An 18,470-nucleotide genomic window follows, 5' to 3' on the forward strand; every position below is an offset into this window, starting at 1 on the left:
AATGGAATGTAATTTATTCACAACAATAACGTTATTGTTCTGAAGTCTATTAGGAATTTAGAATCTGAACATTAAACAGAATTATGGCAAGTGTACTCAAGTACAAAAGACCCTAATTCAATAATTAATGTGCTGAACAGTTTCAATGATTAATAAGATAAGCATGTATACTTTGATTAATGAGTTAAGCAACTTTCTTCCCCCTATGTTCAAACATTCTGTATGCTAAATGAATAAATGATTCATTTTGAAACTTGAACCTTAGTGAGAAAATGTTGAAAGGGCCTCTATAAAGTCTTCCCTCCCAGTGCGCCTAGGGATACCTATCAAACTACTTTAAGTACTGTGTATTTGTGAATAAATGATATGTCACGGTGCCTCACTTACTGCTCTTATTTCCTTCTTACCATAAGACTGATAAAGCTCTTTTATATAATTAAAGCCTCTAACACGCTATGAAGAGGGGACCCTAAGTGAAACAGACTTGTGAGATGACCATGGGCAATGTGCCACAATTTTCTGCTAATTGCGGAATTTGGACTTGCAGGTGCTTTTTTAAAATTTTTAAATTTAAAAATTTTTTTTAAATGCTAAGCTAGAGCTTACTTATAAAGAAAAACAAGATACATTTTTATAAAACAATTCTGGTCTTACCATTTGTTTTTGCTGTCCATCCTTTCCCATCCATCTCCCCGAAGAGAGACGATCTACATGGTCCTGATCCAGCACGCACAGTGAAGCTAGAGCAAGCCAAAGCTATTAAAAGGAAAGGCTGTCACAATACTGAATTTTCAGAAAAGACTTGTAAAGTACTGAATGCTTGACACATTGTAATAGCTCAATAAATGCTAGCTGAATTTGAAAATACATGGATACCCACTGGCACTCAGGTACCAGGCACACGTGCTCACTGCTGTATGGGCCATAGGCACAGTAGGCACTCAAATATTTACTGACTGCTGCGGGATGAACCATTCTGGTTTTTACCTGACATATAACATTATCCTTTATTGGTCTACTAAGGAAGCAATATATCAGTAAATGAATTTACATATTCAATATTTACTGTACCGATGCTTCTTGCAAATTTTCCCATCTAGTTTCATCTGCCTGAGGCACTATGTTCCAAGCAAGGTGGCACAATGACTTTAATTTTACACAGTCCCATGAGTGGGTGGGTACATATTAAATCCATCTGGATAATAACAGCTCCTCAGAAGTCTCTGTATACCCCTAAATGCCTAGCACTATCCTTGGTATACTTCGTCAGAAGTAAGTAAATGTCTAGCAAACTTTAGAAAATAGCCCTCAGAAACAGTTTAAAACTTTCTGGGGCTTAAAGGGTGAGCTTCAGTTTTTCACGGAAGGATATATTTCTTCATTACTGGAAAAGAGTTATTTAAGAAGTGCATATGAGTGTCACCCGACATGAAGAGGAAGACAAGGAAAAATAGAAAAAGGAGAAACAGAAACATGAAGTGTGCAAGGAGAAATGGGGGTGCAGAAGGAAAGCATGCGCGTGCGTGGTGCTAGAACTCTGCTGTTCGAGGAACTGCTTCACAGGTCCACTCACCAGCAGCACGGCATCAAGCAGCTTTTCCTGCCCCAGAGAAAGACAATCTTTCTTTCCAGACTTCAGAAGATTAAATCAAGCAATTTCTGTCAGTGTTTACTTCTTCCTAATGCTGCCACGCTGCCCTGCTTCAAGGAAACCCCTAATCTCTTTTGGATGTACACGGGACATGAAATTTGGTAGGTCAAAGTGACTATAGATGTCTCACCTGAAGAATGCAATCCTACTCTCTAGCTAAGAGAGTCTGCCCCACCTTGTCCAGGGCTTACACTTCTTGCTTTTTAAAAAGTAAGGTCTGTAAATCCAATAGGTAGGCTCTGCTTTAGAATAATTAGGCCATACCAAACGAGTAAGGGAGGGCCTTGTCTTTGAAGGAGCTTCAGTCTATCTGAGCATAAGGCTGACACTGAGTTTACTGTGTAAGCTACAGTAAAGACATTACTAGAAAGACAACATAATGGAACTTAGCCTTTTCTAACCAGTTGATCCTTAGCCTCCCCCAAAATAACAAAAACGAAATAAAGAACACATAACAGTGAGTGTTTATAACCACCATACTTAGTTCATAATTCAAAAAAGCCTTTCACACTTTTTCAGTAAATATAGTATTTGGTAAAAAATTGGATTAAGCTGACTTATTCATTTAAGTTTGTTCAAACTAATTACTGCAATGATAAAGACCACATAAAAAGAAACTCCTACCCTAGTTGTTGCAATACATCTCACTGGAGATCTAAATTCTTCCTCCATCTTGGTCAAGGCAATGATGGTTTCTGCAATGGCATTTTTTGTCACTCGGGACCATGCTTCAGACAGATGACCCTATTGAGAAAGAGAGAATAATAAGTAACCAGACATGTATAATAGTAATATTAAATTCTCTTCTCTTAGATAAAACTCATCAAAAGGAAGGATTTGTTAGTGCAACTTTTTTAAAAAAAGATTTTATTTATTTATTTGAGAAAGAGAGGGAAAGAGAGGGAGAGAGTGCCAGAGAGAGAGTGCATAAGTCAGGGGAAGAGCAGAGGGAGAGGGAGAAGAAGAAAGAAGACTCCCTGTTGAGTAAGGAGCCCACTGTGGGGCTCAATCTCATGACCCTGAGATCATGACTTGAGCTGGAAATCAAGAGTTGGACGATCAACCGACTAAGCTACCACGTGCCCCTGTGAGTGCAGCTTTAGATTCAGGGGCATACTTCTGAAATAAAAATCCTTCACAACTCTGTGAAAAATTCAACTTCTAATCACTATTTTAATGATTGGAAAGTAAATAAAAAATCAGGTTCTCGATACTCTTTTTCTATAGAGCTCAAGAGTATTTTCTCTTACATTTAGATAAAAACATAACAGAAGTATTGAAGTATCGGGGGCCTGGGTGGCTCAGTTAGTTAAGCCACTGCCTTCAGCTCAGGTCATGATCCCGGAGTCCAGGGATCGAGTCCTGCATTGGGCTCCAAGCTCTGTGGGGAGTCTGCTTCTCCCTCTGACCTTCTCCCCTCTCATGCTCTCTTTCACTCTCTCTCCCAAAATAAATAAATAAAATCTTTTTTAAAAAAGTAGTACTAAAGTATCTATGCTCCAGAAATTCTGGTTACGAAGACTTGTTATTGAACACAAAATTTATATAGATAAGTGAATTGCTTTCAGATGAATACTAGAACTGGAGAGCATAAATGGGTTCAAATAAAAAGAAAAAAACCTCTTTTATTTATTTACTTAAAAAGATTTTATTTATTTATTTATTTGAGAGACAGAGCAAGAGAACAAGCAGGGGGAGCATAAAGAGAGGGAGAAGCAGGCTCCCCACTGAGCAGAGAGCCTGACGCAGGGCTCGATCCCAGGACCCTGAGATCATGACCGGAGCCGAAGACAGACACTTAACCAACTGAGCCACCCAGGTGACCCTACAACTAATAACTTGGTTTTTGCTGAACATAAACACCTGACTACCATAGAATTTAGGTGTTCCTAAATATTTTTCCTTGGTATTTTCATCCAGGGAACATGCTGAGAAAGACTTATTGAAAAGTGAGAAAGTTCTCCATTTTTCCAATTGAAGAAATGTTCTTGCTGTTGGGAAAAGTGACAGAACTTCCTATATCCCCAGAATATCCTCTCTTGCCTCCCATCCATTTGCTATCAGTCTCTTAAGAGGCAGTTCCACTTCCTCCTCCTCCAAGATGTTTTGTCTGATCTCTCTCTCAGAAGCTCACATTCCACAGCATCTTGCCCTCATGAGCCTGAAAATATAATGGAATGTGAGGAAACTAGCATTGTGGAGCAACCAATAAGAGCCCGGTACTTTGAGAAGTAATTCCCTTTTCTCCACACTCCCAGATCTCACCGAAAAGAACATCTAACGACGATGACAGAGAATATTAATAAAGAAGAGTAAAAGGTTTATATACCAGGAGAACTAAAGAAAATGAGAAACTTTTGTTTTTCATTTAGGGTTTTGATTTGTCAGGCTCAAAAAAAGTGTATTTCATTTTTTAAGTTTTTAAGTCTTAAAAGACTAATATAACGATTCTCAAGTAAATTAACTGGAAAGCTTGAAATGAACAGTTTTCCCAAAGGACAAATTAATCACTGACTGAAAAGACAGATGGCATGATAATTAACCTACTAAACAGAGGCTTTAAGTAAAGCAAAATAACACCAATGTACTTCTGCTATTAAGGTAGCAGAATAAGCTCCTTCTTTCAATCAGATTTTGACTGTGCTTCAGTGACATAATGATCAGGAGGATGGGAACTCACTGCGGCCATATCCTTGATAAGTTTAATGATGATCTCTGAGATCTGGGTAGGAGTTGAGCCCTTCATCCACCAATGACTTTCACCTCGACGGACATAACTACAAAGAAAAGTCAGCATTTGCAAACCAACCAGTGACAGTTACAGATAAATACGATGAAAACTGCTATATTTCAGCATGCATTTTAATTTTTAAATGATTCAAACAACTAAAGAATTTTAAAAAGAAATCAATCAAAATATCACCCGAAGATATTCAACTTCAACCCCGAGAGTAGCTATTCTGATACATGTTCCCTTTCACGTATTTGTTTGTATATTATTTTTGTAGCCTGCATCTTCTAAAACAGAGCTGTTCAAAGCATATTCACAGACCACAAACTATTTGTTACCAATCCACATAGAGAGAGATATTAAGAGCTTGCACCAGAATATGTCAACTATATTAGTGAGTATACTACTCTTTATTTCAGCTGACTTTTTTTTTTCTTTTGTAAGACTATCTAGATGAAGAAAACAACACACTGATTTATATTCTGGTGTTACTTAATATCATGCACTGGCTCTTTGACTAGACTGTTCCGGATGTCTAATCTTCTGCTGTTATACAAAATTCTGTAACAAACTTCCTTGTATATATTTTTGTACACATGTATAAACATCTAGAAGTAAAACTGGTAGGTCAAAGGATAGGCATATTTTAAATACAGTGATATGTTATTAAACTGACATCCAAAAAGGCTGTAGTAATCTACATTAGATGTCATAAAAAAAAAATGCCGGGGCGCCTGGGTGGCTCAGTGGGTTAGGCCGCTGCCTTCAGCTCAGGTCATGATCTCAGGGGTCCTGGGATCGAGCCCCGCATCGGGCTCTCTGCTCAGCGGGGAGCCTGCTTCCTCCTCTCTCTCTGCCTGCCTCTCATCTCTCTCTGTCAAATAAATGAATAAAATCTTTAAAAAAAAATGCCTATTTCTTCATAATGCTGCCAAGACAAAGATATTGTTCTAATGTTTTAATCTACATATCTCTGATTCCCAGTTAAGTGTCTTTTCCTTTGTCTACTGGCATTTGTAATTTTCCTTCTTGGAACTAAGTCTCTTGTCATATATTTTTCTATCAGTTGTTTGTCTTTTCTCATTAATTTGTAGTCATTTTTTAAATATTATGACTAATAATTTATTCTCTACTATATAGGTGTTAAATATTTTCTGGTCAGTTTATATTTTAAAAACACTTTCATATAATTTCCTTCATTTTTATGTAGCCAAATCTGAGAATTTTTCCTCTGTGACATTTGTATTCTGTGTTTTAAGGAGGTCTTCCTGGATTGAAGATTACAAAAATATTCTTCTTTAATTTGTACTAGTAGATTTTTAAAGGAAATATACATAAAGCTTTAATTGATCTCAAGTTTACTTTTGTATATGGTGTGAGATAGGGGCCTACAATATTTATTCTACATGAGAAGTATTCCAACATTATATTCAACATATGAACATACCTTCCTCTCCCCATTAACTTGAAACTACACCTTGGTTATGTACAGCATTCTCTTTTATACATGCATTAGTTGTTTATGGCTTCTATTTGGTAAACAAGCAAACAAGGTGGAATTTGAAATCCTGTTTTAATTCTCCAAATAGGATTTACTATTTTATTACTAAAGCAGATGCAATGACCAACCTGGAATTGAAAATCATTGGAAGAGTAACTGTGGTAACACCTTTGCCCACAGTGGTACCAGCTGTTCCTGTGATGGTAGTTCCTTTGGCTTTTAGCTGTACTGTGAGTGCTTTGGCAATGCATCCCAGAAACATGTCCAAGATACCTAATTTATTCCAATCTCCTTTTTCTGTTGAGTGAATGATATCACTGATATCTGCTGGGGGAAGGGATTTTACTCCTATGATGCTGGCCAGACGATTAGGGGTCACCTCAGGCAACACTCGTCTTAGTAAGGAGGTTACCTGATAAGAAAAATAAAATGAAAGAATTCATCTTAAAGACTGTTGTTCTAAAGTTCTCATTTTTTTAAAATGAGCCTAACGGCTGTTCTAGGACTACAAAAGCTTTCAGAAGGATAAAAATATGATTTAAACACTATTTTAATTTCTGAAGTGGTAATTACCCCTCCAGGGCAGCAAGAAAAAAACATGTCTTTATTTGGTCAGGAATAAAGAAACATTACACATCCCATGGTAACAAGACAATTAGTAGACAGGATATTCTTTATCGCAACAGCATAGTAGTAAAATAGAACATATTCTGTTCTTCCATATTCTCATTACAATGAGTCAAAAATAAAAAGCATGGAGTTAAAATGCAATCCAAAAAAACCAAGTAACAAAAAATAAAGATCAACAGTTAAGACCCTAAGGTGATTCTCTTTGATAATGTAATTTTTTTAAGTGTTTTGAGGAACAAGTAAGCCAAAAGGTAGGTGGAATGACCAGTCACCTGTCTCTGGACTCGAGGAGAGGCCGTATGGAGCAGTGAAAAGAGATCCTGGAGCAGAGTTAGCTGCTGAGCCAGATACTGGCGGCCCACGTTAGAGCCACTCAGGGCTAAGACCATAGAGAGCAGCTCAAAGCAGTAAGCATCAGAGGAGGCATCTTCATCATTGGGCTGAGAATTGGCATTTTCTTTGCTTGATATAGCATGTTCCCATTCTTCGCGAACTCTGGTGGCTTCCATGCGAATAGCCTGGACGATGTGAGCACACACCTATTTAAAGACAACATAAAGGATATGTAAAAACCTACTTGCAAATCTGATGTACTACTTCTAGTTAAAAAAAAAAAAAGACAAGAATATTAGTTGATAGTCAATTTAATTCTTTCTCCCCATTAATTCTCCATCATACCATCTTAATTCATCTTATAAGAAATTAAGAAAATCTAGCAGATTTCTAGCAGAAATTCTAGCAGAATAAAAATCTTAACATTTAAACCAACTACTATGTAGAAACTATTTATATACAAGTTGCCAATACCCCTGCCTGTGGTTTAAGACATCAAACAAAAGCAAATTACCATAATTTATTACTTCTAAGCCATATTTCCTTCCAGATATCATTAGCATTTCTATTCATAATGTGTTTTATAATTGATGGCATTCATAACGTAACTGGCAGCAAATTTTCTTTTTTTAGTGATACATGAAATACAGCACATTTTATAACTGGTAGAATCTAAGATTCAATGATACATTGTTAAAAAGACAAAGCACAAATAAATTTATTTATTTAAATAAGATTTAACATGTTGAAAGTTAAAATGATGGGCTAATTTAAAACCAATGTTTTATTTGACTTCTGAAGGACTGATTATTATGTTATCTAGGTACTCCATTATATGAACAATCTAGTACTACCCCACCCTTTATAATTAAAAATATTAACACTGATTTAGTTAACACTATAATCGCTAAGGAAAAAAAAATCAACTGACACAAAAAAACAGTGGGAAAAGGAACACAGAAAATGCAAATGAACTTTGATATAGCTGGATATTTGACACCAAAATAAAACAATCTACCTGAAAATGAGAAATAATAAATAGTAGTAAGGTAAGAAAGTTAACATTCATAACAAAATCTTTAAAGTGATCCAGGTATGCCTATATACTCTTTCATCTCTAGAAAAAGGCAGATATAGTCTACAGGACCTATAAAAGAGTCAGCATAAAAAAGCTTCCATAAATTTTGGAAAATACTTTACACCCTAAAAACAAAAACTGATGAAGAACATGAAACGACTATTTACCAACCTGTTTTTGTAAATTAGTCAGCTTACTCCTGCTGAATATGATTCCAACCATATGTTCTTTCAGGTCAGCGTCTGATGTTGCCTTTACACACAAAAAGGGAAGAAAAAAAACCCCACCAGGCTCTTTGAATAAAATTTGTATATTTGAACTTAAAGTATCTTGAGAATTAACTATGCAGGTATTTTTTATAAGGTGAATTTATTTTAAATTGAGGTCTGTAACACTAAGACAAAGGGTAAGGTTTGAAGAAACCACTATTGGCTAATGTTGACTATAAAAAAAAAAAGAAAAATTTCTGAATTTAAGAAATCCAGAGAAGCATACTACTTTTTCATGAACTTCTTTAATCTGTCAATTTGATTCACTTTAATTACATCTATTTCTAAATTGTGAGGATCTACATTTAGTTATTAGAACAACTCAGAAAATGATATTTGATTAAAAGGGAAATATCCTAACAGAACTCTATGATAATGGTATTCTTAGAGTAGGCTAATCTACTGCTAACAGGAGTCAAAGAAACATATTATAAGAAGAGAAATAAAGGCTGACATTTTATAGTGCTTATTATGTGAAAGGTGCTCTCCTAAGGTTCAGATACACAGCCATATAGTTATCACACATACACATATTCTTACTTAATCTTCAGAACAAGCCCATAAGGTAAATATGATGTTTGATTTTACAGGTAAGGAAAGTAACGCAAAGTTTCTCTTCTAAGAATAAAAAATGACTCTCAGTTTCACTTTTCTTAGGATAGAGAAAGCTACAAGAGCATGCAATGCCAACCTTAATGTAAAAGAGCTGATCATCTACAAAACCATATAATTTTGGTGCCTATCAGACAGATGAAGTTTGCAACCAGGTAAACTAAAACCCAACTAGACAAGTACATACACAGGTGGACACTTCAAAACTTTCTCTGCACTTGAAAGAATAAGTAAATGAACAATCAATAACCAGTAAAGCTCCTGAAGACTTGAACAAAACTATCAACCAAATTGAACTGATAATTATAGAGCCTCCTCACAAAAAAAAAGCAGAGTTCGAGTCCTTTTCAAGTGCATGTAGATATTCGCTAAAATATGTGAGTCAGAATTCAAATTTTAATAATTTTAAAAGACCTGAAATTATACAAAGTAGATTCTTTGACTTCAGTGAATTATACTAGAAATTAGTAACAGAAAGCTATTTGAAAAATCCCCAAATATTTAGAAACTAAACAAGAAACTTCTAAATTATCCAGGGTTCAAGGAAGAAATCAAAATGGAAATAAGAAAAATATTCTGAACCAATGAAAAGAGAAAGAACATATAACCAACACACCAAAATTTGTAACACTCGACTAAAGCCGTGCTAAAAAGAAAACCGTACCAGTACTTATATAAAAAGATCTCAAGTCTTTGAAACTAGAAAAAGAACAAATCAAACACAAAGCAGATGGAAAGAAGAAATAAAAGAAGATACATCACTACAGAGTCTATTGATATTAAAAGAATAATAAGGGTATTTTATTAACAACTTAGACCAAACAATTTAGCAACTTAGATGAAATGAGAAAATACTTGAAGCACAAAACTATCAAAGTTCAGTCAAGAAGAACAGATAACTGCATTAGCCTTGTATCTGTTAAAGAAAGCACACTGGTAGAATAATTCTCTTGCTAATTGAAACTCTAGCTAGATTATACATTAACAAATGAGTTCTTTTTATACAGTTACTTTATCTTCTTATTTTAAAAGTTCTTTCAGAATTTTCTTAAATAGCTTTGAGATATACAATGGAGTATTACTCAGCCATCAGAAAGGATGAATAGCCACCATTTGCACTGACATAGATGGAACTCGAGGGGATTATGCTAAGTGAAATAAGTTAGGCAGAGAAAGACAATTATATGGTTTCACTTACATGTGGAACATAAGGAATAGCACGGAGGACATTAGAAGGAAGGGAAAAATGAAGAGGGGGAAATCAGAGGGGGAGACGAACCAGGAGAGACTATGGACTCCAGGAAACAAATTGAGGATTTCAGAGTGGAGGGGAGGGGAGGGATGGGTTAGTCCCCTCATGGGTATTAAGGAGGGCGCATATTACATGGAGAACTGGGTGTTATACGCAAACAATGAATCATGGAATGCTACATAAAAAACGAATGTTGTGAGGTGCTTGTGGGCAGTAGTTGAGTGTCTGCCTTCGGCTCGGTCATGATCCCAGGGTCCTGGGATTGAGCCCCATATCGGGCTCCCTGCTCAGCGGGAAGCCTGCTTCTCTCTCTCCCAGTCCCCCAGCTTGTATTCCCTCGCTCACTTGCTCTCTCTGTCAAATAAATAAAATCTTAAAAAAACAGAACAAAACAAAAAACTAATGATGTATCATATGGTGACCAACATAATTAAAAAAATAGCTATGAGATATAGTTAACATACTATTCAGTCATTTAAAATATACAATTCAGGGGTGCCTGGGTGGCTCAGTGGGTTAAAACCTCTGCCTTCGGCTCAGGTCATGATCCCAGGGTCCTGGGATCGAGCTCTGCATGGGGCTCTCTGCTCAGCAGGAAGCCTGCTTGCCTTCCTCTCTCTCTCTGCCTGCCTCTCTGCCTACTTGTGATCTCTGTCAAATAAATAAATAAAATCTTAAAAAAAAATACAATTCAATGTTTTACGGTATATTCAAGTGTATGTGCAACTATCACCACAGTTAATTTTAGAGCATTTTCATCACTCCAAAATGAAACACTATACCTTTTAGTTATCACTCCCCTAGTTCATTAGCTTCCTTTTATTAAAGAAAAATACACTGACATATCTACTAACATATAGCAATATATGGATTATCTTAATGCATAAAAAGAAAAATATTTAAGAATATCCATTTGAGGGGCACCTGGGTGGCTCAGTCATTAAGTGTCTGCCTTCGGCTCAGGTCGTTATCCCAGGGTCCTGGGATTGAGCCCCATATTGGGCTCTCTGCACCACAGGAAGCCTGCTTCTCCCTCTCCCACTCCCTCTGCTTGTGTTCCCTCTCTCACTGTGTCTCTCTGTCAACTAAATAAATAAAAATCTTAAAAAAAAATACCATTTGATAAAAACTCTCAGAAAACTAGGAATAGAAAGAAACATCTTCAATCTGACTAGCGCATTTACAAAATATCTACAGCTAACATCACACTTCATGGTAAAGACTGAATATTTCCTATTAAGATCCAGAAAAGGCAAAGATGTCTGATGTCACCACTTGGTATTGAAGGTCACAGCTATTACACTAACACAAGAAAAGAAATTTAAGGCATATGGGCTGGGAAGGAAGTAAAACCAACTTTCTTTGCAGACAACATGATTATCTATGAAGAAAACCCTAAAAAGTCTACAAAAAAAACCTTCTAGAACTAAGAAGTGAATTTAAGAAGATCACAATTATATTTTTACATACTAGAAATGAACTGAAAAGTGAAATAAAAAATACCATTTGCAAATCATCAAAGACAATTATTATTTACAGATTATTGTTATTATTAATATAATTATTTAGGGATCAAGATGTGTATAAGACCTGTACAATGAACTACAAAACATTGCTGACAAAAATTAAAGAAGATCTAGATAAATGGAGAAATATATCATATTCACGGATAGGAACACTTAATATTACTAAGATGTCAATTCTCCCCAAATCACTTAGCAATTTGGTACAATTACAATCAATATTACAGGTTTTTTGTTGTTTTTTTTTTTAAAGAAGAGGAAAAGACAAGCTGGTTCTAAGCTTTATATGAAAATATAAAGGGCCCAGAATAGCCAAAATAACTTAAAAAAGAACCAGGTTGGAATCTGATCTCATGATTTCCATAAGCTGTAGTGATCAAGACAGTCTGATGTTGGTGTAAGAATATACATATAGATCAATGGAAAGAGTGCAGAATACAGAAACAGACCTACATACTTATGATGAATTTATTATTGATAAAGGATAATTTTTTTCAACAAATGGTGGTGGAACAACTGGCTGTCTACATGCAAAAATAAATGAAATTCTGGGGCACTTGGGTGGCTCAGTAGGTTAAACATCTGCCTTTGGCTCAGGTCATAATCTCAAGGGTTCTGAGACAGAGCCCTGCACTGGGCTACCTGCTCAGCAGGGAGTCTGCTTCTCCCTCTGCCTTTCATCCCACTCGTGCTTTCTCTCTTTAATAAATAAAATCTAAAAATAATCCACCATCCTAATAGAATAAAAAGATTAAAAAAATAAATAAATGATGGGCGCCTGGGTGGCTCAGTGGGTTAAGCCGCTGCCTTCGGCTCAGGTCATGATCTCAGGGTCCTGGGATCGAGTCCCACATCGGGCTCTCTGCTCAGCAAGAAGCCTGCTTCCCTCTCTCTCTCTCTCTCTGCCTTCCTCTCCGTCTACTTGTGATCTCTCTCTGTCAAATAAATAAATAAAATCTTTAAAAAAAAAAATAAATAAATGAAAACAACTCTGACCTCACACTATAAAGAAAAATTAACTTAAAATGTATATGGCTATAAACAAAAGAATTAAAACTCTATTGCTTTTAGAAGAAAATCTTTGTGACATTAAATTTTAGGTAAGATAAAAAAAATCACAAATCATTTAGAAAAAAACAGACTGAATTATACTTCCTCAAGATCAAAAACTTCTGTTCCCAAAAAACAAAAAAAATCCCCCAAAGAACTTCTGTCCCTGAATGATAAACCACAGAGTAGGAGAAAATATCTGAAAACGCATATTGGCTAAGGAGTCTTTATCTTCAATAGATATATATATATATAAATCTTACAACCTAATATAAAAAAATAGGGGTAAAAAATTTGAACAGATACTTCACTAAATAAAGTGATGGCAAATAAGCACATGAAAATTTACTCAACATTACTAATCATCAGAGAAATCCATATTAAAACCACAATGAGATATTGCTACATACCTACTACAATGGCCAACATTAAAAAGAGTAACAATCCTAAGCGCTTTTGAGAGAATGTGGAGCAACTGGAAATCTCATAGACTGCTGGTAAAAATGCAAATTGGTTCAATCACTTTGGAAAGAGTTCAGCAGTTTCTTACAAAGTTAAACATACACTTACCATACAACCCAGCAATTCTACTCACAGGTATTTACCCAAGAAAAATGAAAACATACCCATACAAAAATTAGCTTTATTTATTAACAGCCAACAAAGAAACAACATAAATATCCCTCAAAAGGTCAAAGAATAAACAAATTATGGTAAATCCATATAATGGAACACTTCTCAGCAACCAAAAGAAACAACTAACAACTGATAGGTGTTCCTACATGGATGAATCTCAACATCATTATACCAAAAGAAAGAAACCATAAGAAAAGGTTACATTCTATCTGGTTCCATTTATATGACATCTGGGGAAAGGCAACACTCCAGGAGCAGAAAATAGTTCAGTGGTTGCCAGGATCTAGGCATGAGGTGAGAGGACTGACTGCAAAGCACCCAGAGGGACATTTTACGAGTGATGATTTTACTACTGCATATATTGGTCAAAATTCATCAAACAATACAGTTTAAAAGGATGAATTTTTTCCTTATCTAAATTCTACTTCAAAAACCTGATGTAAAAAATGATTCTCTTAATAATTATGCTATTTCATGGGCATCTTACCACTAGCATAAACTTTCCCAATCAATTTTAACATCTCAACCTACACTCTCCTACTGTTAGTCCAGCCTCTTCAAAGAGCTCTACTCAAATCCCTCTGTCATGCTAACTCTGACTCATTCCCTTTCCAGTCCAAGTCATACCCAATACCTACCTAAAGCCTCCTCTGACTGCTGCAGGGCATAATACTTCAAACATATTCTGAAACCCTGTGACATGTGCAATGTTTTCACATACATTAAAAAATAGATTATATGCTATACAGTATCCCTACTGATTTCTTTTTTGGGGTTGTGTGAAAGGTTCACATCTAAGAAAACACACAGTTTTCTGAGGGCTTGGTACCAATTACCATAGTTACTTAGCACAAAATCACCATCTGCTAAAATTCAGTTGATTTAATGAATAATCACACAGTCTTGTAGTCATTCAAATGATATCGCCACAGGATGCTAGAAGAAACAACCAGACTTTATAAAATCTTATTTTCTATGAAGCCCAAATAGAAAGATGTGGATGACTTAGACATTACTACATCAGAAGGCACAGAGCTAGACTACATTAAGTCCTTGAAATTATCTTTCAAAGAGCTGCCAAGGTGATTATCTGTAACATCTAACAACATAAGAATATTGAGACCAGTCAGGCTTGACCTCTTTTTGGAAATAGGTGAGGCTTTCTTCTTGGGTATAGTGCTTTAGAATAGACCAAATAAGTAAAGGCAACCACATTTTAAAAGAAATTTCAAGAACAAGATAAAGAACAGGTTATTCCAATAAAAATAGACTGAATGCGTGTGTGTTTATGCCATGGATATAAAGACAAATCAGATATGTACTTGGTTTTTAAGAAGCTATGATTCAGTAGAAGAGACAAATCTGTGTACAAGTAAACATATGGAAGAAATCGAGAAGAGACTCATAGAAACTATGATGAAGTTGAGCAGAAGGAAAACTGCATATTTTGTGGGGGAAATCTTAAAGAAGATTCCTCGAGGAGACAATATTTTTGACCAAGACTGTGAAAGGCAGAGTAAATGGAGAAAGGAGATCATCGACGGCACACGGTACAGTAAATAACTAAGCTGATTTTACAAATCCCAACACTTGAACACAACTGCCCAAGATACAGAGGAAATTTTGTTGTTACTTATAATGCTAGCTAGATCATATATAAACAAATAATTTCTTTTGATAGTTTCTTCATCTTCTAATTAAAGTAAAAAATATTAACTGCATATAAACTACCACCTATCCATTAAAATACATGGCAATAGGTAATTTCACTGAACAAAAGTAAGAAAATGAAAAAGGGAAATAAATATCTTTAGAATACAAATAAATACATTGTATACTTTTTCCTCTCCTTCAGGTGAGGACAGTAGTGCTTTTTCCTCTTGTTCTGGTGTAGGTTCAGCATCTCCAGAGATGAGCTTTCCAAATACCTGATGAAGACAGGAGCATGAGATGGGATCAATGGCAGTAATTATTAGTGTGGAAGCTAAAGGATGCATGAGCTAATTCTGCAGGTTTTATAATATTACTATGCTATCCTTGCTATATTTTTAAGAATTACGAGTGCAAAATGAAACACAGGAGGAGTTTTGGGCTATGAGAAGAAGAGAAAATGGGTCACATCTGTTGCCAGCCATCTCTAACAAGTTTTACAAAGTATTTTGTTACTGTTTTGGTATTACTATTGAGTAAAATTTTATTTCAGGGCATCCTGTGCTAGATTATGTAGTAAGGACACTCACTTGAGATGTAATAAGTCTGAACACTCGCAGAGTCTCGGCTTCGCAGTTTCTTTGCTGGGCCACACTGGCTGAAATCTGGCCAGCAATTTTGGTGCTTTCGCCATCCTTCCAGCCCAGGACTTTTACTTGTCGAACTCTCAGTGTATTTTCTGGGCCCTTTAATTCAATCTTGATGATGTGATTATCCCCTCCTGGGAGTTCACTTGTTACCCAACCAATGTGCCTGGAATCCAGATCAACCTAGCATAACAGAAGAGGGATAGAAACCTGATACAGCTGTCTCACTCTCTTATCACTGTGCTAGACTTAGCGCTAATAACGCAAACTCAAATCACAAAGACTTGTGCAGAGACCAAGGTTTACTGTGTTACTTCATGCTGATTATTTTACTTAAACCTTGTGAGGGTAAGTAATACTACAGTACTATTACACAGATGAAGTGAGCTTAACACAGGTTAAAGGATTCTTAGTATGAGATGGAGCTGAGAATTAAAATGCAGGTCTGAGCACTTTCCAGGGACAAATTATATAAGTAACATCACTAATCACTTTATATGTGACTGTCCTTTCCGTATACTGACTATGAGGAGGAGCACTCACAAGATCAGCATGGGGCCCTGTTTTGTGCATTTTTTTTTGGGGTGCATCTTCACATTAAAGCACCATTTAAAGATAAATTTTTTTAAAAAAGATGAGGATTTTTGATGTGCAGTTACTTAATATATTTTACTTTTGAAGAAAAATTATATGTAAGTTCACTTTTATGATTTCTTATTTCACTGAGAGTGAAACTTTTTTTCCAAGGATTAAAGTTCAATGCACTGTGAAATGGTTTTGACACTATTCACCTGATAACATGAAAACCATTCTTACGTTATTTGATGTCAAAGAGAAAGGAGCTGGGACTTCTATATTATTTATGTAGACATCTAAATTGGTATTATTTTAATTGATAATGTCAATTTTCTAGAAAGAGCATTAAGTATAAATAAATAGTACCTCACTGAATAGGATTATTTCCCTAAATTTTTTAGCTTTTTAAACAAAATTAATTATTTAATCCAAAATCTCAATTCATTCTGTCCATGATTTGAAAAACAAAGCAAAACAAGTGGTCAACATTTATGGGATAAAGTTGCTACAGAAGAACTCTGATAAAGTTTCACTAACACGAGTCAGTTTATACAGAATCTCAGATACACACCCAAATAAAATCTAACTTATTTCTAGAGATGGTTTGTAAGATCAACTTGCAGCCTGGATACAGTTTCAGTGTTCTAAGTGATAGATTCAGGCTGGAGGACAATAATCTACATTTTAACCTGAAGTGTAGGTGCTCATTTTGAATTGGATCTATGATACATTTAAGGCACCCTGCATCTTTGTAAGGGAGGTGGAGGCAGACTGGAGGACTGTAGGTACAGTATAAGCGTTCGTGGCAGGAGAACATTTAGGGCACTAATGGATAAGATGTTTAGCACAGGATGGTTATAAATGTTCCTATATCTGGAATATTTGTCATGTTAGTGTTTTATAAACAGATGATTTTCTATATATAAGTAACTTTGGTAGCATGCCAAAATTAGAATTTAACAGTGGAGGCTGAGAAGAATTTCTCCCTAGGTAGCAAAAAATTTAATGACAAAATTTTAATTACCTGCTTTATTCTGCACAAATCTTCTACTGCTTTGCCAGTTAAGAAGGTCATTGAGGTAACTTTATTCTAAAATAGACAATTCACAACAATTATTATCCTATATTCCTGGTCCTGAATTTACAATGGTTTCTTATGGCCTACCAATACCACATTAACAGTAACTGTCATTTTTCTTCCCAACTGACCTCACTCCCTCTGCCTGACCAACCACATTCTTACAACTCCAGTCTTGCCTTATTCTCACAAATTCTACCTTCAGTTTCCATGGGCTCTGAAAGAGGAGCTTAGCATTCCCTCTTTTTATCCAAAATCTAAAGACTGATTGATTTTTTTTTAAAGATTTATTTATTTGAGAGTGAGTGAGTAAAAAAGAAAGAGCATGAGAGGGGAAAGGGGCAGAGGGACAGATAGACTACCCACTGAGCAGGGAGCCTGATGCAGAGCCTGACACGGGACTCGATCTCAGGACCCAGGATCATGACCTGAGCCAAAGGCAGATGCTTAATTAACCAGCTGAGCCACTCAGGCGCCCCCAAAGTCTAATGATTTAAATTCTATCCCTATCATGAGACCTTTCATAACTCTGTTTGCCACTCCTGTCCCACTCTCTCTGCTATACTTTCATTGCTTCTAGAGGTAAAAGCAAGAAAGGTAGGTGACTTAACCAACAAATAGTTGTGTCACAATGTACACAGACTGCCTTACAGACTTGGAGAAGAATGTATGAGAATGACGGGTTCTATCCTCTCGAGATCCTTGCCACACTAGGGAAGGAACATTAATTAACACATGAAATAAATATCAAACAGAAGTTCAGAATCTTTAAGTACTGAAAAGAATCATTCTAGTACTAGAGCCAGAGACCCTAAAGTTGAGTAACTTTTATGTAAGGCACGTCAAGGAACAGATTAGCACATTAATTCCTGAGAGAACTGTATACTTAGCTATATATCAGGTCTAGGCTAATGCAATTCCAACAATTGCTGTGTATGAGGCACTGGTTGTGGGCAGGTGGGGACACAGAGGTACATCAGCCTCAAGGATGCTTGTAACTCAGAGGAGGTTTCTTAAAAGGAAAGCAGATATTGGCTTACCTACTGGGGCTTTTATTTTTTTTTATCTTTTTAATTTGTTTTTTAAGATTTTATTTATTTGACAGACACAGATCACAAGTAGGCAGAGAGGCAGGCAGAGAGAGAGAGGAGGGGAAGCAGGCTCCCTGCTGAGCAGAAGCCCAATGTGGGGCTTGATCCCAGAATCCCAGGACCATGACCTGAGCCGAAGGCAGAGAGGCCTTAACCCACTGA

General features: G+C 36.0%; 1 protein-coding gene across 13 annotated transcripts in view; it reads right to left on the bottom strand.

The window, feature by feature from the left end:
* MYCBP2 (MYC binding protein 2) overlaps positions 1-18,470 on the bottom strand; it is a 259,246-nt gene that overhangs the window by 15,169 nt on the left and 225,607 nt on the right. For 11 of the 13 annotated variants that reach the window (XM_047720174.1, XM_047720176.1, XM_047720180.1 and 8 more), the window contains 9 exons: positions 17,164-17,229; positions 15,507-15,746; positions 15,096-15,194; positions 8,096-8,176; positions 6,786-7,052; positions 6,012-6,295; positions 4,332-4,428; positions 2,276-2,395; positions 655-756 (listed from right to left, as the gene is read on the bottom strand). In XM_047720174.1, the coding sequence (XP_047576130.1) occupies positions 655-756; positions 2,276-2,395; positions 4,332-4,428; positions 6,012-6,295; positions 6,786-7,052; positions 8,096-8,176; positions 15,096-15,194; positions 15,507-15,746; positions 17,164-17,229 (1,356 nt within the window). The remainder of the gene's footprint in view (positions 1-654; positions 757-2,275; positions 2,396-4,331; positions 4,429-6,011; positions 6,296-6,785; positions 7,053-8,095; positions 8,177-15,095; positions 15,195-15,506; positions 15,747-17,163; positions 17,230-18,470) is intronic. The other 2 variants (XM_047720182.1, XM_047720170.1) reach the window with 1 other exon arrangement.

This window comes from Lutra lutra, chromosome 3 (assembly GCF_902655055.1).
Source record: "Lutra lutra chromosome 3, mLutLut1.2, whole genome shotgun sequence".
Lineage (NCBI taxonomy): Eukaryota > Metazoa > Chordata > Mammalia > Carnivora > Mustelidae > Lutra > Lutra lutra.